Here is a 24,364-nt window from a genome sequence, read left to right on the forward strand (position 1 = left end):
CTTGTGGAACTAGAAGTCCCAGCATAACCATATCATTTTGGGCTTACAGCACAGAGAACCTCTGCGACACATACCGGCCATTTACAATAATGCCAGTCCCTAATTCACCATCATAATTACACCACCAAGCACATCCTGAAATGCATACACAGCGCCCCCTAGCTTTTACAGAGGTTACTGCATTACATACCCTCCCCCTGTTCACACTTGTGGGGTTGAACATTTGTCACTCAGTAGGTGCCTCAAAACTGTGTACCCATTGTCACCTTGCTCTAGAAGTCGAGAGGAACGTCTCAGCCTGTTTTGGGCGTTATTCAGCATCATATCTTTGTTAGGCCTCCCCCAGCGGTCAGTATATCGGCTTTGGGCTTTGGCCCTCAAGTCACAGTCTGTCTGTGTCACCAGACCTTTCTTAGTCTCCACACTTTTCCAGTACGCCCCGTCACCTGACTTCTCTCCATGGCTGGCTCCCCTGTTGTGAGTTCATTTTCCCCTTTGTCACTGAGGTCTGGTGAACTCCCTATTCTGGTTAAGGAAGGTAATGAGCCCGATTATCAGGCACCTGAGCCTAATGATGATGATTGGCTGAGTGGAGTCACGGACTGGATATAAGGCTGCCGACGCCCTTCTGCCCTGCGGGTGATTTCTCTGTGGACTTCTAGGAAACCAGTCTGATTCCTGCTCCTCTAAAGCTAAGTTTTCTGCTTTGCCTGTTAGCATTTGTGTTTTGTTTTTGTTTGCCTTGCTTTTCTGGATTCTGCCATTCCCTGCTGGGGTGAGCTGATTCTCCTTTTGCCAGTTGCTCTGTCTTCAGAATATTCCTGAGTACTGACATAGTCTTTTTGAAGCCTAGCGTCTTCAGGGCCTTTTTCACTGTCAGTCTGTTGGCTCTTATTTTCATAGGGTTTTTCACGGATTGCAGACAGCAGCCTTCCTGTCCTTTCCTATCTAGTTAGCTTGGGCCCCGTCTTTGCTCAGTCTTTCTTCTTGCTTCACCGTCATTATATGTGGGGGCTGCCTTTTGCTTTGGGGTCTGCTCTGGGGCAGTTTAGATTCCCCTTTCTGTCTTTAGGCTATTTAATTCTCCGGCTGTGATCGAGGGGTCTAGGGCATCGTAGAAACCCCCCACGGCTACTGCTAGTTGTGTTGATAGGTTCAGGGGTCTGCAATGCGATAGCTGGGCCTTGTTTTTTACACGTTTTGATTTTGTGGTCTCTTTTCTTCCTGGAACTAAGAATGTCAAGGCAGACGCCCTCTCTAGGAGCTTCTTTGCTGATTCTCCTGTGGTGACCAAGCCTGCTACCATCATAGGCGAAGGTGTAGTTCTTTCTGCCATCTCGCCTGATTTGAGACTTGCTCTGCAAGAGTTCCAGGAGGACAAACCTGAGCTTTGTCCCAGTGGAAAGTTGTATGTTCCTGACCAGTGGAAGAAGAGAGTGATGTCTGAAGTTCATTGCTCTGCATTGGCTGGTCATCCAGGTATTTTTGGTACTAGAGATCTGGTGAGTTGCTCTTTTTGGTGGCCCACCTTGTCTCATGATGTCAGGAATTTTGTGCAGTCCTGTGGGACTTGCTCCCGGTCTAAATCTTGTTCTCGCTCTAGTGGGTTGTTGATGCCTTTGCCGGTCCCCAGGAGGCCATGGACCCATATTTCAATGGATTTCATCTCTGATATGCCGGTCTCTCAAAGAATGACTGTTATTTGGGTGATTTGTGATAGGTTCTCTAAGATGGTTCATCTTGTACCACTCCCTAAGTTGCCGTCTTCCTCTGAGTTGGTGCCCCTGTTTTTGCAACAGGTGGTTCGCTTGCACGGGATTCCTGAGAACATTGTATCTGACAGAGGAGTTCAGTTTGTGTCTAGATTTTGGAGGACTTTCTGTTCCAAGCTGGGAATTCAGTTGTCCTTCTCCTCTGCTTTTCACCCTCAGACCAATGGGCAGACAGAGAACAAACCAGACCTTGGAGTCGTATTTGAGATGTTTTATTTCCGCTGATCAGGATGATTGGGTTTCATTTTTGCCCTTGGCCGAATTTGCTTTAAATAATAGAGCTAGTTCTGCCACTTTGATGTCACCTTTTTTTTGTAACTTTGGGTTTCATCCTCGATTTTCTTCAGGGCAGGTGGAGCCTTCTGCCTGCCCAGGTGTTGACACTGTGGTGGAGAGAATGCACCAAATCTGGGACCAAGTGGTGGATAAGTTATCTCTCTCCCAGGAAAAGGCCCAGCGGTTTTTCAATCGACATAGGACCATTGGTCCCTAGTTTAAGATTGGTGATATGGTGTGGTTATCATCAAAAAATATTGCTATGAAGGTGGCTTCTCCTAAGTTTAAGCCTAGATTTATTGGACCTTACAAGATTTTGGAGATTATTAATCCGGCAGCATTTCCGAACCTGCTTACAGAGACACATATGAAAATTCCAGAAGACGTTTATTGTCAGGCTGAATTCTTGTATTATGCACAATAGTAACACCTATAGCAGGTGAAAAGATAATTCTAAACCAGAGATTTAAGGAGGTGAATCTTGAATGATGGCATAGTGGATTGGGGACAAATATACTGGAATGCTGAAAAAGAGGTCTTAAGGGTGGTGGCTGCACATTATAGTGAGAAGACCTGGTGATGAGTTCCCTTTAACCCCTTTCTGCCATCCGACGTACTATCCCGTCCACGGTACCCGGGCCCGTATGACCGGGGACGGGATAGTACGTCGGTGCGATCAGCGGCGCCCACGTGGTGAGCGCCGCTGATCGCGGCCGGGTGTCAGCTGATTATCACAGCTGACACCCGGCACAATGTGTCAGGGGCGGTCACGGACTGCCCCCGACACGTTAACCCCTTGCACACCGCGATCAAACACGATCGCGGTGTACCGAGGGTTAAAGGGAAGCATCGGCAGGGAGGGGGCTCCCTCCGTGCTTCCCTGAGCCCCCCACGGCTGCGCAATGTGCAGCGCTGCTGCGGGGGACTCCCTTCCTCCAGGCCCCCGAATCCAAGATGGCGACGGGGGCCTTCGGGGGCCTGCGGAAGCTGGCTTCCTCAGTGCCTGCAAAGCGCAGGCATGAGGAAGCCTTCTGCACTGCCTGTGTCAGATCGCTGATCTGTCACAGTGATCTGTGATGTGACAGATCAGCGATCTGTCACAGGACAGTGATGTCCCACCTGGGACTATTTAATAAAGTAAAAAAAAACAAAAAAAATAGTGTAAAAATAATTAAAAAAAAAAAAAAAATCGCCAAATAAATTAGAAAAAAAAAAAAATATTCCCCCAATAAATCCATTTTTTGGAAATAATAAAAAAAACAAAACAATAAAAGTACACATATTAGGTATCGCCGCGTCCGTAACGACCCGCCCTATAAAACTGTCCCATTAGTTAACCCCTTTAGCGAACCCCTTAAAAAATAAAAAACGAAGCAAAAAATAATGATTTATTATCATACCGCCAAACAAAAAGTGTAATAACGCGTGATCAAAAAGACGCATATAAATATCCATGGTACCGCTGAAAATGTCATCTTGTCCTGCAAAAAACGAGCCACCACACAGCATCATCAGCGAAAAAATAAAGTTATAGCTTGCTGAATAAAGCGATGCAAAAATAATTATTTTTTATATAAAATAGTTTTCATTGCATAAAACCGACAAAAACATAAAAAACGACCTAAATGAGGTATCGCTGTAACCGTACTGACCCGAAGAATAAAACCGCTTTATCAATTTTACCGCACGCGGAACGGTGTAAACGCACCCCCCCCAAAAGAAATTCATGAAACGCTGGTTTTTGTTCATTCTGCGTCCCAAAAATCGGAATAAAAAGCGATCAAAAAATTTCACGTGCCTGAAAATGGTACCAATAAAAACGTCAACTCGTCCCGCAAAAAATAAGACCTCACATGACTCGGTGGGTCAAAATACGGAAAAATTATAGCTCTCAATATGTGGTGATGCAAAAACTATTTTTACAATAAAAAGCGTCTTTTAGCGTGCGACAGCCGCCAAACATAAAAACCGCCATAAATAGTAAATCAAACCCCCCGTTATCACCCCCTTAGTTAGGGAAAAATAATAAAATAAAAAAAATGTATTTATTTCCATTTTTCCATTAGGGTTAGGGCTAGGGGTAGGGTTAGGGTTAGGGGCGTGTTGGGGTTCGGGTTGGAGTTAGAATTGGGGGTTTCCACTGTTTGGGCACATCAGGAGTTTTCCAAACGCGACATGGTGTCCGATCTCAATTCCAGCCCAAAACGTCAAATGGCGCTGCTTCCCTTCCGAGCTCTGCCATGCGCCCAAATAGTGGTTTACCCCCACATGTGGGGTATCAGCGTACTCAGGACAAATTGCACAATAACTTTTAGGGTCCTGTTACCCTTGGGAAAATAAGAATTGAGGGTGAAAAGATCATTTTTGAGGAAAAAATATGATTTTTTAATTGTATGGCTTTATGTTATAAACTTCTGTGAAGCCCATGGGGGTTCAAAGTTCTCACCACACATCTAGATAAGTTCCTTAGGGGGTCTAGTTTCCAAAATGGTGTCATTTGTGGGGGGTTTCCACTGTTTTGGTACATCAGGGGTTTTCCAAACGCGACATCGTGTCCGATCTCAATTCCAGCCAAAAACGTCAAATGGCGCTGCTTCCCTTCCGAGCTCTGCCATACGTCCAAATAGTGGTTTACCCCCACATGTGGGGTATCAGCGTACTCAGGACAAATTGCACAATAACTTTTAGGGTCCTGTTACCCTTGGGAAAATAAAAATTGGGGTGAAAAGATCATTTTTGTGGAAAAAATATGATTTTTTAATTGTACCGCTGTACGTTATAAACTTCTGTAAAGCCCTTGTGGGTTCAAAGTTCTCACCACATATCTAGATAAGTTCCTTGGGGGGTCTAGTTTCCAAAATGGGGTCACTTGTAGGGGGTTTCCACTGTTTAGGTACATCAGGGACTCTCCAAACGTGACATGGCGTCCAATCTGAATTCCAGCCAATTTTGCATTGAAAAAGTCAAACGACGCTCCTTCCATTCTGAGCTCTGCCATGCGCCGAAACAGTCGTTCCCCCCCACATATCAGGTATCTGCATACTCAGGACAAATTGCACAATAACTTTTGCAGTTCAATTTCTCCTGTTACCCTTGGTAAAATAAAAAAAATTGAACCTGAAGTATTTTTTTTATGAAAAAAAGTTAGATGTTCATTTTTTTTTAAATATTCAAAAAAATTCCTGTGACGCACCTAAAGGGTTAATAAACTTCTTGAATGTGGTTTTGAGCACCTTAAGGGGTGCAGTTTTTAGAATGGTGTCACTTTTGGGTATTTTCTATCATATAGACCCCTCAAAGTGGCTTCAAATGTGATGTGGTCCTAAAAATAAAATGGTGCTGTAAAAATGAGAAATCGCTGGTCAACTTTTAACCCTTATAACTTCCTAACAAAAAAAAATTTTGGTTCCAAAATTGTGCTGATGTAAAGTAAACATGTGGGAAATGTTAGTTATCAAGTTTTTTGTGTGCCGTATCTCTGTGATTTAAGGGCATAAAAATTCAAAGTTGGAAAATTGCGAAATTTTCAAAATTTTCGCCAAATTTCCATTTTTCTCACAAATAAACGCAAGTTATTTGAATGAAATTTTACCACTAACATGAAGTACAATATGTCACGAGAAAACAATGTCAGAATCACCGGGATCCATGGAAGCGTTCCAGAGTTATGACCTCATAAAGGTACAGTGGTCAGAATTGTAAAAATTGGCCCGGTCATGAACGTGCAAACCACCCTTGGGGGTGAAGGGGTTAAATATATGACATTTTTGTGTTCATCTTGAGTGATATGCCTACTGTACGTATCTACCCACTATTGTTCCATTGTACTTCTAGTTACTGTATTAATAAATTTCAAAGCTCAACATTTTTGCTCACAATTATGGTTACAGAAACCAGATTGTTTGTATTTCTATTAATCTTCTTTCAACAGATAATAATTTTGTCACTTGTTATGTTATTTATTGTGTTCCGCCCTATATGTGGTGTATATATAGAGAGCGATGAGCCGTCTGTATAACAGAATATCTACTACATCAAGAATACAAGTCGCAGGGGTCAGGGGTCGCTACTTACCTGTCAGACGTGGCGATCCTGCGTCCTCCCGCCCGGCTCCACGCGTCGCTCGTCGTCACAGCAGGAAGCGCCGCAGGAAGTGACCGACGGGGAATGATCCAGGAGCTTCTCGCGCGATCAGCGATAACCAGCGGGGAAGCCGGTCAGAGGTAAGTATCACATGCAGCGATATCGCTAGCAATATCGCTGCAACGTCACAAAATCGGTGACTTGCTAGCGATATCGCAGTGTGTAACGGGGGCTTTACTTTCAGGGAGGGTAGCAGAAGGTCATTTGTTGTTATCTTCTAGCAAAGGAAAGTAAATGACCGGTTATTTGTTGTTAGTAAATGACCGATTTAAAATTGTAGATCAAAGCTTTTAACTGAGATACATTGGATGCTTTAAGATATTTATTTTTATTTATTTTACTCATTTGCATAGCGCCATTAATTCCACAGAGCTTTACAGACATCATTGACACTGTCACCGATGGGGCTCACAATCTAAGTTCCCTATCAGTATGCAAGTAATTCCTTGCAGATGTTGTCCTTGGTGGAATTTGAACTCAGGGCCCCAGCGCTGCAAGGCTGCAGTGCTAACTGAGCCACAGTGCCACCCCAAGAGATAACGGATGACTGAACTCTTGGGTAGGTAGGGACCTACAGAGACACACAGCTTGATGGACTTCTACCTCACACTTTGCACTGATGAGGGGCAGTACCCCGAAACACACTGGTTGCAAATTGAGATTCTGATTTGGCTTTTATCCTAAGTCATGTGACAAGGCTTGTTAGAGAGTCGATATTGACCCTTAGGATTGCTACTTCCAATAGGTGGCACTAGAATTCTAGTTCTCATTCTCTCTGAAGAGACAATTTGCACATTGGTTTTAAAAGGAACTATTTTCACCTTTTGGTTTACTAAATGTTGGATTGGGGGTGGGGTATCTAATTAACCTTTTGTTTGCAGGAGTGAAAGAGGAAACCCTTGGCCGTTTGATTAACATGTGATTGCAGTGCACATTAAATAGTTTGTTTTTGCAGTACTGAATATTTAGGAGTCCATCTACCTAAATTTAGATGATATTTTATTTGACTTCTATTTTTGAGTTTTTCACATTTTTAGTTTTTGGGCGCTTCAGTGCATATTGGGTATTGAAGAATGCATAGGTTAAAGAAATTATTCTAGTGAATGTTTGTTAATGTCTGTCTTTTGTTCTTGGTATAGTTTTGCACCAACACCTGAATAATACATTTCTATCCCATGTACAATATTCCTGTAACCTTGATTTATCAGGCAGGGTTCTTTTGGATTTATTTTAAGATGCTTTAGACACTATTTCCTTTATCTTATTTACCCTCTAGACCCTTTCTGGCTACTTATGACTTTAAGTTTACTGTGGTGTTAATATTTATTGTGCACTAGGGTTTTTTACTAATCCTATTTTGCCTGGTGCTCCATTTATTTATTTATTGATATTTATTGTGGGTTCGGTCTACTTTGTCCCCTCAGGTATATTTTGTGCAATAATGATCTATGTCTTTTATCATTTAAAAATATTTATTAATAAATTTGTTATTTTAATCTTTACCTTAGTTCTTTGTTTGGTCGGCTGGTTAATTTCAGTCCTGACCATTTGGGTTAGTATAGTGATTTGAAGTGCCAATAATTGTTACTCAAAATAGGACAGTTCCTTGTGTAACTATATTGGTGCTTTTGGCAGTGTGGACAGGTGCCAAGTCCTGCTGGAGAATTAAATTTCCATCTCCAAAAAGCTTGTTGGCAGAAGGAAGCATGAAGTGCTTTAAAATGTCCTGGTAGACGGCTGCGCTGACATTGGTCTTGATAAAACACAGTGGACCTACACCAGCAGATGACATGGCTCCCCAAACCATCACTGATTGTGGAAACTTCACACTAGACCTTGGAAATCAAGGTCCCAGAGTCTGGAGGAAGAGTGGAGAGACAGATAATCCAAGCTGCTGGAGGTCTAGTGTGAAGTTTCCACAGTCAGTGATGGTTTGGGGAGCCATGTCATATGCTGGTATAGGTCCACTGTGTTTTATCAAAACCAAAGTCAGTGCAGCCGTCTACCAGGACATTTTAAAGCACTTCATGCTTCATTCTGCCAACAAGCTTTTTGGAGATGGAAATGTCAGTCTACAGCAGGATTTGGCCCCTGTGCACACTGCCAAACGTACCAATACCTGGTTTACAAACAATAGTATCACTGTGCTTGATTGGCAGCAAACTCTCCTGACCTTAACCCCATAGAGAATCTATGGGGTATTGTCAAGAGGAAGATGAGAGACACCAGACCCAGCAATGCAGACGAGCTGAAGGCTGCTATCAAAGCAACCTGGGCTTCCATAACCCCTCAGCAGTGCCACAGGCTGATCGCCTCCATGCCACGTCGCTTTGATGTATTGGTTGATGCCAAAGGAGCCCCGACCAAGTACTGAGTGCATTTACTGATCATACATTTCATTAGGCCAACATTTCGGATTTTAAAATCATTTTTTCAAGCTGATGTTATAAAGTATTCTAATTTACTGAGATAATGACTTTTGGGTTTTCATTGGCTGTAAGCCATAATCCTCAACATTAACAGAAATAAACACGTGAAATAGATCACTCTGTGTGTAATGACTCTATATAATATAGGAGTTTCACTTTTTGTACTGAAGAACTGAAATAAATGAACTTTTTGATGATATTCTAATTTTGTGATATACACCTGTGTGTATATATATCTCCTTACTTTCAGGGAGTGTAGCAGATGGTCATTTGTTGTTATCTTCTAGCAAAGGAAAGTAAATGACCAATTATTGACCGGTTATTTGTTGTTAGTAAATGACCGATTTAAGGAGGTTTCTCCCCGAAGATCAAAGCTTTTAGCTGAGATATATTGGATGCTTTAAGATATAAAAGATGACTGAACTCTTGGGGAGGTAGGGACATACAGAGACACACAGCCTGACGGACTTCTACCTTGACAAGCTAATGTATGAAAAATGCTTGTTTTCGATGCACATGTATTTATTTTACTTTATTGCTTTTATGTGTTATTCGAGTGACTGTTTATTTCTTATCTTTTATTACGTAAATTCAGTTTAGTTTCCTCAATTCTCGTGTTAACATTTCTCATTCATTTCACACATAAGCCTGATACTCTGATGAAGAAGCACGCTTTGCTTTGAAACGCGTAGGTTTTTGGCCCCAGCTAGGCTCCGTAGCCTCAGCCTGTGACGTCACACGCTGTCAGTGCAGGACAGTGTCGGCCCCCCTCAGCTGTGCATCCAGGGCGCTACCGGCCGGAGCTATCCTGCCTCTGCCCAGCTCTCTTCTTTACTTGCACCCCAGTCAGCCAGCTCATTCACTTCATCCTCCCAGCTCCCTGCTTATCCAGCATTTCTGTGGATCATTCACTGTGATCAGCACAGCACCTTCATTCAGCAGAGCTAGGGTAAGTTTGTATAAGTCCTTTACCGTTCATCAGTGTATCTTGCTGTGGTAGATTTTTATCTCTTACGTGCTTTGAGTATCGGGCTTATGTGTGAAAGGCAGGACTTTCACTTTTACGTTATCATCTTTGAATCGTCCTGTGAGCGCGGTGCCTTTCTCTATTTACTTATTTAACCCTTTTTTGGCAGAACAAGCACAGCTTCAGTCTAGGCACCAGCAGCCCTCCCTTTCTATTGGTAGCGCCGGTGTATATCTGTATAATATTTCTCATTCATCACAATCACTGAATCCGTTACGGAACACTCTTTCATCTTTTCTATGGAAATCCTGAAGTATGAGTTATGGAAAAAATGGAAGTGATGTTATAGAATTTTATTTAAAAAAGTGAGATGGAAGTAGTATATTTACTGGCTGATCAGAAAAAATACCATTTTTATGCTTTCCGTGGCCAGAGGATCTTTTATCAGGCAAGTAATGGCAGACCTGCCAGATGAATGAGCCACTATCATTGAAAAACTTGCGTATATGATTCTTCTGGTAAGGTAATAAAGGTGTCACTACAGTAATACTTTTAACTTTTGGACAAAAATGTATTAAAGGGGTTTTCCAGGCTCAGGACAGAGGTTTATAGTCACTGTATGTGACTGCAGATATGTGAACTGCGGTAGGGGCTAGTCGGCGGCCGCGTGGCTGCATGTGCGGGATTTTCTCGAGCCTGGAGAACCCCTTTAGTGTCACATAAGTGTTCTGTAATGCGCATTGTCTGGTATATTGCGACCATCTGACACCGGGTTACAATAAGACATTTCTAAGCTTTTCCTGCTCCTTTCTCTGTTAGTTACAGTCACTGTAATCTGTGAAGCAGAAGAGTAAAAAGTTTTGGAGTTTTTCCAATTGTAAACTTTCTTTTTTCTATATACTTGCAGCACAATGGCGTCAATTAGAGACTTTTTATCTAAAGAGGCTATTGATAAAGCCTTGGATGCTGTAAAAGGTAAGTGACAGATTCCAAGTGAAGAAATTATACTTGATTTATTGTTTATTATTGTGGTTATTTATGAAGCAAGGGTCAGATGAGCAGAATTTACCTGTGTTGGAATCGGATAGCACCAGGGGTTGGATTATACTATTCTCTTCCATTTTTCAGATGAAGATTGCCCATTCACAATCTTCATCCTTATTATATTAATTCTTTATGAATACTTACTTTTCATACACTTGTATGACCCTGATCTTACTGTAAAAAAGCAAAAGAGATATATATAGGTGTCCATATTACATTTTGTGGGGTTTTCATTTCCGTCCTTTTAATGTTTTATGAGTGAAGCTAATATTAAAAATACTTTCTTTATGTTGTGTAAATTTAGTAAAATAGATTTGAACTAAAGAAAATATATACTGTAAATAATTGCCAATTGTTATGATTATTATTTAGCTAGGCTTCAGAAAAAGTTGTGCCTAGGTGTAGAGAAAAGCTGTGGGCATTTCTAAGTTTTTTTCACAGGCCCTGATTCATCATTGTCCATGCAATTTTCCTGGAGTAAAATTGGTTCTATTAATGACATTTATATTTGAGCTTATTGCGCCACTCCAGCCTTTTCTTATTTCAGCGCTGGAGTGGTGCCACTAATCTAAGCTCCCTGACCATAGTCTTACACTTTGTAGCTGCTGTCAGCTGCTTACAGATCCACCCCAGTCCCGCGCTGTCATCTTGTGACCTTGTCTACTGACTGACCAGGAGTCAGAGGTAACGGTCACAAGCTCTCAGTGTAAATCTACGAGTCCCTCGTTCTGGCCGCATTCTGACTCTCAGACTTACATTGAGACGTGACTTCCGAAACAGTCAGCAAACACTGGAGCGATCCATCAAGTCAGAAAGTGCTGGAGATTGACTGGAACGGTGCCTATAACTGATGAAGATGGAGGCTGGTAAGTATAAGACTAAGAGCAGGGAACTTAGATTAGTGGCAGCGGTCCAGCGCTGCAATAAAAAAAAGCAACAACCCTGAAGTGATGCCGCAAGGCTACATGGACACATCTATATGAAGTGTCAGGGTGTGTGCACATGCTGCGGATCCTCAGCGGTTTTGGTCCTGCGGATCCGCAGCAGCTTCTGCTGCGGTGTACAGTACCATTATTACCTATGGAAAACAAAAACCGCAGTGCACACAGTGTGGATTTTTCCGCGCAGATTTGCTGAGGTTTCAAATTTGCAGCATGTCATTTCTTTCTGCGGAATCCTCAGCGGTTTCACACCTTCTCCATTGTAGAGGTGTCAAACTGCAGGGGAAAACCGCAGGCTAATCCGGAGATAAACCGCAGGTCTCTTGACCTGCGGATTTACCTGCGGATTTTGCTAAATCAGTGCGGAAAATTCCGCAGGTGAATCTGCAGCGTGTGCACACAGCCTTAGTGTGCTGTCAGTTTTTCTTGCACGGCACACAGACACATTGAGTATATTCTATTCTGATCCTCAAAATCCGATTAGAACAGGACCTGCACTGATTCTCTCGGATTTCGCACTCGGATTCATTTTTTTTGCTCACAAAATAGCAGCGAATACTGTAATACAGAAAAAATCAATCAAAAAAGCAAATCCTTCAATTAGTCTTTGAATAAGCTTCTTATTCATATCAATGTAAAATCAAGCCTATAATCAACAAGTCAGTTCTTGAAGTTTTTCAGCCTGAAAAACAGCCCAAAATTTATTTGAACACTGAATGATAAAAAAATAAGAAAATAAATTATATGCCAAAGCTGCATCAGAATCTATTATGGAAAAAAACTTTTGAAGTGTTTTTTATGTTGACTTTTCAGTCTGAAAATTCCTAGAAAAGAAACAGCATGAACATAACGCTAGTCCAGCTTTTCTAAAAGCTAGAGAGGAACTGTTACAAGAAAGGGCTCACTAGGTGAAGTAGATGCGCTAAAGTCAAACTCCCAGTGGGCACACAGGCCATGTGCATTGGTGCAACAGATGGGTAAGGCATGCAGAACACACACAGGTAACTGGGGGACTGAAAGCCGCAGGTAGCCAGGAGACATCCTGAAGACCACACCCAAGTTTCAGAATTACTGAAGTCTGCTGGTAAACAGGAGACTGAAGATCTGGAAGCAGCAAGCAGATTGGTGGCATTTTGTATACCGCAGACAGGTAGCAGAGAAAACTTCAGTGTAATGGTTCTAAATAACATGGAAACCGTAGGCAGCAAGGAGACATCCTGGAAACCACTGGTGGACACACAGCAAAAGTCATTGAAGACCAGAAACAGAAGACAGAACTCCGAAGTAATTAGACAGTTCAAATACAATGGAAGCTGCAGGCAGATAGGAGGCACTCTGGAAACTCTAGAAAGAAGCAGTGGTACTGAAAGCCCCAGGTAACTCAAGGACTGGAAATCTCTGGCAGCCAGGAGACATCCTGGATACTGTGAACAGGAACTGTGCACAGGCAAACTAAAAGTCTGCTAGAATGTCTTAATACTAGGACACACGAGCGCCTTGGGAAACATTATATATGCCTAGCAAGGTCAACACAATGTACCAAAGCCTGATGTGGACCACAAGAAAGTTGAGCAGACTAGGGTGTAGGGAGCAGAACTGAGACCTGTGACAGGTGTGTAACAAGAACGTCCACAATCTGAATTTTATCTCACAGAATACAGCTGCAACTATAATTAACCTTCTAAAGTAAAATTTTGGCCAAAAAGGGAACCTGTCACCAGGTTTTTGCTATTTAATCTGAGAGCAGCAGCATGATATAGGAGCAGGGAGCCTGATTCCAATGATTTGTCACTTACTTGGCTGCTTATTGTAGTTCCAATAAAATCAGTGTTTTATCATCAGAAGATTATCTCTAGAGGACTGTTTGTTTCATGCCATGGTCTCCTGCTATGTCATCCACATGCTCTAAATAACCAGAAAGCTGCCAATCAGTGGTCTGGATGGGGTTACACAGAGCATAACATTCACAAAAAAAGTAATTCTGCTGCAGATAAAACAGGAATTTTATGAAAAAAATTGTACCAAACACTAAGTGATACATTGCTGGAATTATCATCCTTGCCTCTACATGATGGTGCTCTCAAATTACATGGCAAAAGCTGTTTCTGCCTGTGTCTCTTTGCCTTTACTCCCTTCTCTATAGAATTTAACCCCTTCCCGACATTGGACAGGAAGTTTAAGGCTTAGTGTTACAGACTGGGCAGAATTGCACCTGGCTGTATAACCCTCCAAATGTTGATATTAATAAAAATTGCAGCATTTAGAAGGTTGTGAGAAGGAGACTCCCTCTCTCAACTCTTTGCCACCCCCACAATGTGATCATAGTGAGCTGATTGTTGTCACGGCAGCTAAGGGTCAAATAATGACTTCCAGGTCTAAAAAGGAGGGTCTAACAGATGTTTTACCAGTGTGAAACTAACAGTTCTAATGCATTGCAATGCATTAAAAAAGCAATCAAAGACATATATGTTAAAGTCTCACAGAGGGAGTAAGTAAAAAAACTACAAAAAAGTAAAAGAAAAAATAATCAATGCAATTATTCAAATGCCATTGATTTATTAATTCTGCCTTCAAAAGATTGCAATAAGTCTCAGCTCACATTTATCCTGCACTCTACATTGAGCACAGTGCAGGTAGGTAGGTAGCAAATAACTGCCTGTTAGTGCTTGGGCACATTTATTTATTTATATTTTTAAAGTCCCAGATATCCTCTTTAATATTTGTCTATTATATGTCGACTATTGTGTATGTGGCTGTAGATGTCCCATTCACTGTGGATATTGGTCTTGTACTGCGAGGTTATTTATGAACTGTCTTTCCATCTTTATGAATTATCTTGTATTCTATACTATATGTATGAATAAATAGTTACATTGAAGCATGTAACTCCTTTGTTCTCCTTTTTGCAATATTGGTAGTATTTGATGATAGATTTCTTATGTTTCAAGTTTGTACCTAACTGTTTTTAAAAAATAGACTACATGCCATTTTTTTTTTTCTTTCCTAATGTTTTAGCAATTCTCAGTATTTATAATACCTATTTTAATCTATTTTCATTTTGATTTTTGCTTTCAGGTCAGTGCCGTTATATTGAATCAAATTATACCTTTGTTGATGAAATTCGTCTTGTGCTTCTTTTTTATTCCTTATTTTCCGTTTTTAGGTAATGATTTGCTCGTGTCCTAAGGCGGGGGTTCATGTATGTGGTGCTCTGATTAGCTAATCATAATGCAGACTGCTGACAGGCCACTGATCCCTCACAGACCTGCTTCCTAGTTTGCATAATGAATATACTAATGTGTGTTTGAAAAAAAAAGCATGTCACTTAATCAAAATGGCGGCACCTGCGTGCTTTCTCTTATCGGTTACTTCCTATTATCTTCCTGTGTTTCAAAGAAAAAAAAAATCACCATCAATATGGCCCCGTCAGGTGTGCCTGTGCATTAGCATCTATCATGTTCCGATAGATGCTACTGCACAAGCGCCTTTCATCGGCTCCTTTTTTGCTGCAGTCAAAAAAAAAATTACACTACAACAAAATGGCGCCGGAGGCGGATCTGTAGTAGCATCTATCTCGTATCAAGAGATGCTACTGTGAAAGCGCCACCATCAGCTCCATTTTTTGTAGTGTACATTTTTTTGGCTGCAGCAACAAGGGAGCCTGTGGAAGGCGCTTGTGCTGTAGCATGTATCGGAACACAATAGATTCGAATGCACAGGTGCACCTGACGGCGCCATATTGATGGTGATGTTTTTTCTTTCAGTACATAGTGAACAGTAGCTGTAACCGCACCCCGACACTGACTGTCAGTCGGCTCAGCAGTGCTGACCACTATGCACTGAGCCGTGACTGAAGCCGCTCCGTGCATGCCTCTATATAAACAGGTCATTTACTCCTGGTACCCAGGCTTCCAGTGCTGCAGCTGCTCAGCTCTAGAGTGCTATTACATTACAGATTAACACCAAATCTGCAGACTAACAGCGGGTTTTTTTAACATGATAGATTCCATTTCATTCTAGTCTACCATAGTTATATTACTAAGAATTCTACTTTTTTTTTTTTTTTTTTTTATAAAGACTCTGACTCCTTCCTGCCCATAGAATTCTTCAACGCAATTGGTCTTAAAAAGCAAGTTGGTATAGTCAACAAGATCTTCAATTTCCTGGACAGAAACAAAAGTGGATTCATTGAGGAAGAGGACGCTGAGTAAGGATACAGCTTGAATGCTTTATTCTAAAATATCAGAAGTAGATGATTATATTGCACCATACATAAGTCAGATATTTTCGAAAACTTTTAATAAAGCACCAAATAATCTGAGCCTTCAATTATTGTAACATAGTAACATAGTAACATAGTTATTAAGGTTGAAGGGAGACTTGAAGTCCATCTAGTTCTTTTCAAATAATTTTATTGGTTTTCAGTCATTAAACAGGGTAAGGGAAGGAAGGGAGGAAAGGCAATGGGAAGTAAAGAACCTTGTACAGGTACGAAAAAATTTAAAACTAGAGAACTCACAAATAGGCATTAAATGGCATATAGCAAATAACAACAAAAAAGGAAAAGAAAATCGACAATGCTTATTATGGGGTAACATTCTTGGAAGTAGATACGACATCCCGGTACTACAACGGCCATGTTTAGGCCTCAAAATATAATACCTCTTAATAGGTCTATTTGATATGGAAGTCCATCTAGTTCAACCCATATCCTATCCTAACTTGCCCTAACATATTGATCCTGAGGAAGGCAAAAAAAACCCATGTGGCAACAGTAAGCTTCACATTGGGGAAAAAAATTCCTTCCCGACTCCACATACGGCAATCAGACTAGCTCCCTGGATCAACGCAATATTAAGGTAACTAGTGTATATACCCTGTAATATTATACTTTCCAAGAAAGGCATCCAGTCCCTTCTTAACTTTTAGTAGGGAATCACTCATTACAACATCATATGGCAGAGATTTCCATAGTCTCACTGCTCTTACAGTAAAGAATCCGCGTCTGTGAGTATGCTTAAACCTTCTTTCCTCCAGACGTAGAGGATGCCCCCTTGTCCCCGTCACAGGTCTAAGAGTAAAAAGATCATTAAAAAGGTCTTGGTATTGTCCCCGCATATATTTATACATTGTAATAAGATCACCCCTAAGCCTTCGATTCTCCAAACTAAATAACCCCAAGTGTAATAACCTGTCTTGGTATTGCAGACCCCCTAGTTCCCTAATAACCTTGGTCGCTCTTCTCTGCACCCGCTCCAGTTCAGCTATGTCTTTCTTATACACCGGAGACCAGAACTGTACACAATATTCTAAGTGTGGTCGCACTAGTGACTTATATAGAGGTAAAATTATGTTCTCCTCATGAGCATCTATGCCTCTTTTAATGCATCCCATTATTTTATTTGCCTTTGCAGCAGCTGCCTGACACTGGCCGCTAAATGTGAGTTTGTCGTCCACCCATACACCCAGGTCTTTTTCAATGACAGTTTTGCCCAGTGTTTTACAATTAAGCACATAATTATACATCTTGTTCGTTCTACCCAAGTGCATGACCTTACATTTATCCCCATTAAAGCTCATTTGCCATTTATCAGCCCAAGCTTCTAGTTTACATAAATCCTCCCGTAATATAAAATTGTCCTCCTCTGTATTGATTACCCTGCAGAGTTTAGTGTCATCTGCAAATATTGAAATTCTACTCTCTATGCCCCCTACAAGGTCATTAATATGTTAAAAAGAAGCGGGCCCAAAACTGACCCCTGTGGTACCCCACTGCTAACTGTGACCCAGTCCGAGTGTGCTCCATTAATAACCACCCTTTGTTTCCTATCCCTGAGCCAGCTCTTAACCCACCTACACATATTTTCCCCTATCCCCATTGTTCTCATTTTATGTATCAACCTTTTGTGTGGCACCGTATCAAAAGCTTTTGAAAAGTCCATGTACACCACGTCCACTGCATTCCCTTGGTCCAGTCCGGAACTTACCCCTTCATAAAAGCTTATCAGATTAGTCTGACAGGAACGGTCCCTTGTAAACCCATGTTGATATTGGGTCATAAGGTTATTCTTCTCCAGATACTCCAGTATAGTATCTCTTAGAAAACCCTCCAGGATTTTACCCACAGTTGAGGTTAAACTTACTGGCCTATAATTTCCAAGTTCAGTTTTTGTCCCCTTTTTAAATATTGGCACCACATTTGCTATACGCCAGTCCTGTGGTACAGACCCTGTTATTATGGAATCTTTAAAGATTAAAAATAATGGTCTATCTATGACTGTGCTTAATTCCTGCAGTACTCGGGGTTGTATCCCATCCGGGCCCGGGGATTTGTGATTTTTAGACGCCGCCGTACTTCCTGCTGGGTTAAGCAGGTGACATTTAATGGAGAATTTTTGTCCCTGATCACGTTATCCATCATGGGATTTTCTTGTGTAAATACTGTTGAAAAAAAGTCATTTAGCATATTGGTTTTTTCCTCATCCTCATCCACCATTTCACCCAGACTATTTTTAAGGGGACCAACACTATCATTTTTTAGCTTCTTACTATTTATGTAGTTAAAGAATATTTTGGGATTATTTTTACTTTCTCTGGCAATGAGTCTCTCCGTCTCAATCTTTGCCGTCTTGATTTGCTTTTTACAGAATTTATTTAATTTTCTGTATTGATTTAATGCCTCATCAATACCTACTTGCTTTAATTCTCTAAATGCTTTATTTTTATCTCTTATTGCGCCCCTTACAGCTCTATTTAGCCATAGTGGTTTCCGCCTATTTCTAGCATGTTTATTCCCATACGGTATATATTGTGCACAGGTCCTATTCAGGATGCTAATAAAACGTCTCCCATTTTCTTTGTGTATTTTTATGTCTCAGGATATCGTCCCAGTTAATTCCACCAAGATCATCTCTCATCCGTTGGAAATTTGCTTTCCTGAAGTTTACTGTCCTTGTAACCCCTCTACTACACATCTTATTAAAGGATACATGAAAACTTATTAATTTGTGATCACTATTACCCAAGTGACCCCCAACCCTTACATTTGATATGCGGTCTGGCCTGTTGGTTAATATTAGGTCTAGCAGTGCCCCCCCTCTTGTTGGGTCCTGAACCAGTTGTGAAAGGTAATTGTCTCTCATAGTTGTCAAAAACCTATCACCTTTGCTGGAACTGCAGGTTTCGGTTCCCCAATGTATTTCAGGGTAGTTGAAGTCACCCATAATAATGACTTCTCCTTGAGTCGCAGCTTCATCTATTTGCTTTATGAGGATATTCTCTGTTGCTTCCATTATTTTTGGAGACTTATAACAAACCCCTATCAGTAATTTATTATTTTTCCCCCCTCCCCTTATCTCCACCCACAGGGACTCTACATTTTCATTAGATTCATATATATTATCACGAAGGATGGGTTTTAAGGATGATTTTACATATAAACACACGCCTCCCCCTCGCTTATTTGTTCGGTCATTTCTGAACAGGCTATAGCCCTGTAAATTTACCGCCCAGTCATGGCTCTCGTCCAGCCATGTCTCAGATATCCCCACCATGTCATAATTATGTTCCAACAACATTAACTCCAATTCCTCCATTTTGTTGGCGAGGCTTCTGGCATTAGTATACATGCACTTTATGTATCTCTCTGTACCTCTATTCTTTCTTAAATTATTAACTGTTCTAACCCCACCCCCCATGCCACCCCCACCCCCAAATTGTGATATGAAAATATTACGGCCATGTTCACACATTGCATTTTTGCTGCACTTTTTGTGCAAATTTTAAGCTGCATTATGCAGTACCAGCAAAAGTTGTGAGATTTCAGAAATCTCCTGCACACACATTGTTTCTTGTTTCCTGACTGAATTGGAAAACTGCTGTGTTTTAGCAAACTGCAGCGTGTCACTTCTTTCAGCATTTTTGCAATGTTTTTTTAAAGCCTTTTTTTCACCCATAGAAAGCAATAAGTGCAAAAATGCAGCAAAAAGTTCAGGTATCAGGTTTTGCAAAAACCTAAGAACGTTGCATCATGTTTTTTGGGGGGCTCTACATTTTACCAGCATGCACAAGAGGCAACAAAAACGCAGCAAAAACACAACATGTGAACATAGCCTAAGACTCACAACACATGTTCTTATTTTCAGAGATTTGCTGCAGAACTTTAGACATGATGCCAGGAAGCTGACTCCTGCTGAGACTGCAGCTTTCATGAAAGCTGGTGACCCTAATAACACGGGCAAAATTTCACCTGCTGGTAAGGAAGGTTTTTATTACATAAATTTTATACATGTTTAGGTTCCTGCCTAATGCATTGATAGTATATTCGCTGTAAATAGACGCTGTACCACCTACTTAACTTTGCTATATAAAATAGATATGTTGTACAGTGCACATCATTCACACTTGCCAATTTTTAGGGACGACCTTTCAGGATTCTGAGGATTGTGGAATGTGAAGCACAGTGTTCATTTTTAGTTTTATTTCTTGTGACCATGCCTCAATTTTCCAGGCATAGCACCTCACCAAATCTCATGTTTGCCTGTTACCCACCCCCTGAATTTTGCCAAATTAATTCCAGATGCTCTGCTTCTTAAGAGGTTTCTGCTATGCCCGACAGATTTGCCAACTATTCTGGGAGTTCCGGAGGACTCTCCTTTCTCTTGGAGCATTTTGAATATTCAAGACGAGCTGTAGTATGACTTTTTTTTAACTAAAGGAGTATTCTCAATTGTCTATTGAGCAGCTCAGAGCTATGCAATCTCCTTATGGTTTCCTCAGTTTTTGGTTTCTAGCAGGGCGGGCTCTCCTCCTTGAATGACAGTTCTGGTGAGTGGATCGAGTGCAATCAGATAAAAAAATTGGATTGCACGCTGACCAATGTTAACCTATGAGTCACTGCTAATCTGCAATTTTTTTTTCTCAGGTGACTTGGACTGAGAAAATAATTGTGGCATGCTAGGATTGTCCTCGTATCTTGGATGACACTAGCCAATGCAAGTCAATGGGTGCGAGAAAAAAATAAAAAAAACCTCAGAATGGATCTATACACATAGAATAGATAAAGAGATGTCAGTCATATAATTAGTACAGTGCTTGTGTAGCTTACGGTACAGGTATTGTTTTACATACTAAGTTATTTTCTGGTAAAAATGATGTTTATAGCATGGGACAGGGGTAATACACAGAGGTTCCCATGCTCTTAATATCAGCTCATAGCTCTATACTTAGCCTTTACTGGTTATTAAAATGGCAGACTCCTAAAAAAAAAAAATAACGCAGGGTCCCCTATAATTAATAGCCAGCAAAGGCTAGGCAGACTGCTGTGAGCTGGTATTAATAGCTTAGGAAGGAGCCATGTGTATTGGCCCCTCCCAACTAAAAACACCAGCTCTCAGCAGCTCCAGAAAGGACGCATCCATAGGATGCACCAAATCTGGCACTCAGACTCGCTCTTCCCACTTGCTCTAGTACAGTGGCTAGTGGGGTGATAGTTGGAGGGGTTGATGTCACCTTCGTATTGACAGGTGACATCAAGAACAGAGATTAGTAAAGGAGAGGTGTCTATGAGATGCCGCCATTACTATTCCCATAGTGATATTATATAAAAAGCAGACACCCAGAATAAAGTCCTAATTGAAAGAATAGCACAGACTCCTTTAAATAATCTAAATTAAACCATACTCACGTCATCACTCAGTCTAGTGAAGCCAATGTCTCCTGTAACAGAATTAATAATAAACAACAATATTCCTCAACTGTCTGCTGAGAGGATAATTATCCATATGAGATGAACTCCTATGACCTGACATCTCCGCGAGCGTGAGAAAGTTCTCACTCTCACAGTGTCATCAGAAACCTCATGGGGAAAAAGGCCTTTGGAGTTTGTTTTTAGGGTCTGAAGTTTCCCTGTTTGGCCTTCAGTTTGGAACAATTTATGTGTAAATGATCCTGTTCAGTATAATGTAAAATAAGTTCAATAAGGTGATGGATTTTGTAAAAATTGCTTTGTTCCTAGGGCAATTCCTTTAAAGGGAATATGTTGTGAAGTTTTTTCAGAAATGGATAAAATTTAATGTTTTAAGATTTTTCTTCAATATTAACTTTTTTAATGGTATAAAATCATATAAAAAACATTTAACCCCTTAATCTTGGATAAGTTGTACTTTTGAATGACACCTTTCACTTTTCCACAAAGTGTACTGGAAAATGGGAAAACAATTCCAAGTGGGGAGAAATTCTGATGTTTTTTCTTGGAAATTGTTTTTACGTCGTACATTTTGTGGTAAAAATGACTTGGCATGTGATTTTGCTTATCAGTGCGATTACAGCGATGCCAAACATGTCCAATGTTTCTATTTTAGTGGTCAAAATAAAAATCTGAAGTTTGCAAAAAATAATTTTTTGGGTTGTGACACCAGTAACATATGTGTGTTTTGCATTACGAAGCTGTGTGAAAGCTTGTTTTTTGCAGGGTGAGCTGTCTTTTTTATTGATGCCATTTTGGTTTAGATATAACATTTTGATCTCTTGTTACACATTTTTTGTCGAATTGCAACGATCGGAAAAAGATAATTTTGGCGTTCTTGATTGTTTTCCATTTACGGTGTTTGCCTATTGGGTTAATTATTTTTATTTTTTCATAGATCAGACTTTTCTTTATCTTTATTTTTAATGGGAGGTAAAGGAGAGTGATTTGAATTTTTTTTCCCATTTTTTAAAACATTTTTTTTTAAATATCCTTTGTACATGTTTGTCCCCTTAGGGTACTTAAGCTGCAATCGCTTTGCATTGCTGTATATAGCAAAAATCACAGTCTCCTTTGAAGTTCGGCCACAGGCAGGGTTTCACAGGAGCTCTGTATTGACAAGCATGGAGGTCTACGGCAGACCCCCTGGTGTCATAGCAATCCAGTAGAGACACTCGACTACATTATGGGAACACCGATTTGTGTTTGGAATTACCCCAAATCAACGCACATTACGACTGCAGTAAAAGTGGGCGGGGTCTGCTCACATGTGTGTCCTATTTTGATCCCAGTCTGGACTCAAACTTTCCAATGCAAGTGTATGTGCCTGAGAAAATGCTAGACTGCCATCCTGATTGCACCTTAGTGCGGTCTTATTTTAATGCTCAATATATGTAGTGGTAATAATACTAATTTTCAAAACTGTTCCATACATTCAGGTTTCATTAATAGTATTAAATGAATTTATGGAAAATGAGAAACATACAAATCACAATTCTGTTTCTTCTATTTCAGCTTTCTCTGCAATGGTGCAGGCACCAGATTAACAACACTAAAAAGAGGACAAGAATTTACCCCCTATTGTACTCCTAACAGACAACTTATTAATGGCTTACAACGATCTTTGCATTTCTGTACTCATGGCATTGATAAAATGTCTGTATGTATACTCTTCTTGCAAATATTAAAATATCAACCAATATAAAGGGTTGTCCACTACTTTACATGTTCTATTCATGAAAACTAGCTGCAATAAATAAGCACTTCATTAAATACCATGCTTTACCAAATACTGCTGTAACATGAGTTGTTCTTCGGGTCACCCGATTTCTGGCTGAGAATCTTCTGGCTTCATGTGATGTCAAGTCAGAGTCTTCCTCAGTTCCAGGCACTGGAAACTGACATATGAGAGGGGCTTGCCATACGGGTGGGCCATGGTGCATTCAGAAGAGGTCACTCTGTGTGTATCAATCCTGCCAGCTCTCCCTGCACGCCCATCACTCCCTGGCATCTGTATGTATACAGCAATATGTGAATACACATGCACACACACTGCTGTATATTCTGTATAATGTATATACACCCTTCTGTATTCCACTTATAATTTGAATATTGTGGCATAAAGTCTGCTATGTGTGTTGGGGGACACTCGGCAGCGTATCAACATAGTCAGGCATGGTTTTTCACACAAAATAGTCCATACGGTTTATTTAAGCGCCATAAACCGCACCGTAAGCCAGGCTGCACATCACCAGCTTACACATAGTCCATTATTTCATCACATGTGGCTTTACAAAGCATTCACTAGTCACACCTGACTCTCCAGTCACCGGGTGACCGCACAGTTCAGTAACTGACCATTGTCAATGCACATACCCCATACCCGGGGTTACCTCTCAGGAGCTCCTGCTCCACAGGCTGACTCCTCGTCAGTCCAAGGTCCTCAACAGGACAGCGTCTTTCTCAGTGTGGGGCCATCCCAGGCTCTGCACACACATGTGGCCTGTCCGGGTGCTATTCAGGACGTTCGTCCAACACCCAGGCCACCAGGTCCAAAGTCTCACCAAGTGCTCAAGGAATCCGATCCTACTCCCAGGATCTTCCAACACAGACCTTCCAGGACCTTGCACCCTGAACCACACACTCTGTCCATGTGACCTGACCTCAGTCACATTATATGGTTGTAACCACCCCCATGGATGGACGGTGCATGTGTGGTTAGTCAATTCCCGCCCAACTCCCTGACTAACCCTATAAGCCCTCCTTATAAGTAATACACAAACACTTGTGGAACTATAAGTCCCAGCTTAACCATATCATTTTGGGCTTACAGCACGGAGAACCTCTGCGACACATACCGGCCACTTACAATAATGCCAGACCCTAATTCACCGTCATAATTACACCACCAAGCGCATCCTGAAATGCATACACAGCGCCCCCTAGCTTTAACAGAGGTTACTGCATTACATACCCTCCCCACTGTTCACACTTGTGGGGTTGAACATTTGTCACTCACTAGGTACCTCGAAACCGGGTACCCATTG

The 24,364-nt window shown here is 41.1% G+C and overlaps 1 protein-coding gene across 2 annotated transcripts; it reads left to right on the forward strand.

Moving 5' to 3' along the window:
* Positions 1–9,319: 9,319 nt before the first annotated feature.
* Positions 9,320–23,087, forward strand: LOC141047887 (parvalbumin beta-like). 2 transcript variants are annotated; one of them, XM_073543206.1, is made up of 5 exons: positions 9,320–9,569; positions 10,495–10,562; positions 15,650–15,779; positions 19,717–19,826; positions 22,833–23,086. In XM_073543206.1, exons 2-5 carry the CDS (start codon positions 10,499–10,501, stop codon positions 22,862–22,864), a joined length of 336 nt encoding a protein of 111 aa, XP_073399307.1. In that variant the 5' UTR covers positions 9,320–9,569; positions 10,495–10,498; the 3' UTR covers positions 22,865–23,086. The 2 variants fall into 2 exon arrangements, with proteins under 2 accessions (XP_073399307.1, XP_073399308.1); XM_073543207.1 differs by lacking the exons at positions 9,320–9,569; positions 10,495–10,562 and adding an exon at positions 14,651–14,735 and having other exon boundaries at positions 22,833–23,087.
* The last annotated feature ends 1,277 nt before the right edge of the window (positions 23,088–24,364 follow it).

Source organism: Dendrobates tinctorius, unplaced genomic scaffold (genome assembly GCF_039654945.1).
Source record: "Dendrobates tinctorius isolate UK_male_01 unplaced genomic scaffold, ASM3965494v1 ptg000129l, whole genome shotgun sequence".
Taxonomy (NCBI): domain Eukaryota; kingdom Metazoa; phylum Chordata; class Amphibia; order Anura; family Dendrobatidae; genus Dendrobates; species Dendrobates tinctorius.

Coding starts and splice junctions, on each gene's coding strand:
- LOC141047887 (XM_073543206.1), top strand. CDS start 10,499: ATGGCGTCAATTAGAGACTTTTTATCTAAAGAGGCTATTGATAAAGCC. Junction 10,563..15,649: donor AGCCTTGGATGCTGTAAAAG/GTAAGTGACAGA, acceptor TTTTTTATAAAG/ACTCTGACTCCTTCCTGCCC. Junction 15,780..19,716: donor ATTGAGGAAGAGGACGCTGA/GTAAGGATACAG, acceptor TCTTATTTTCAG/AGATTTGCTGCAGAACTTTA.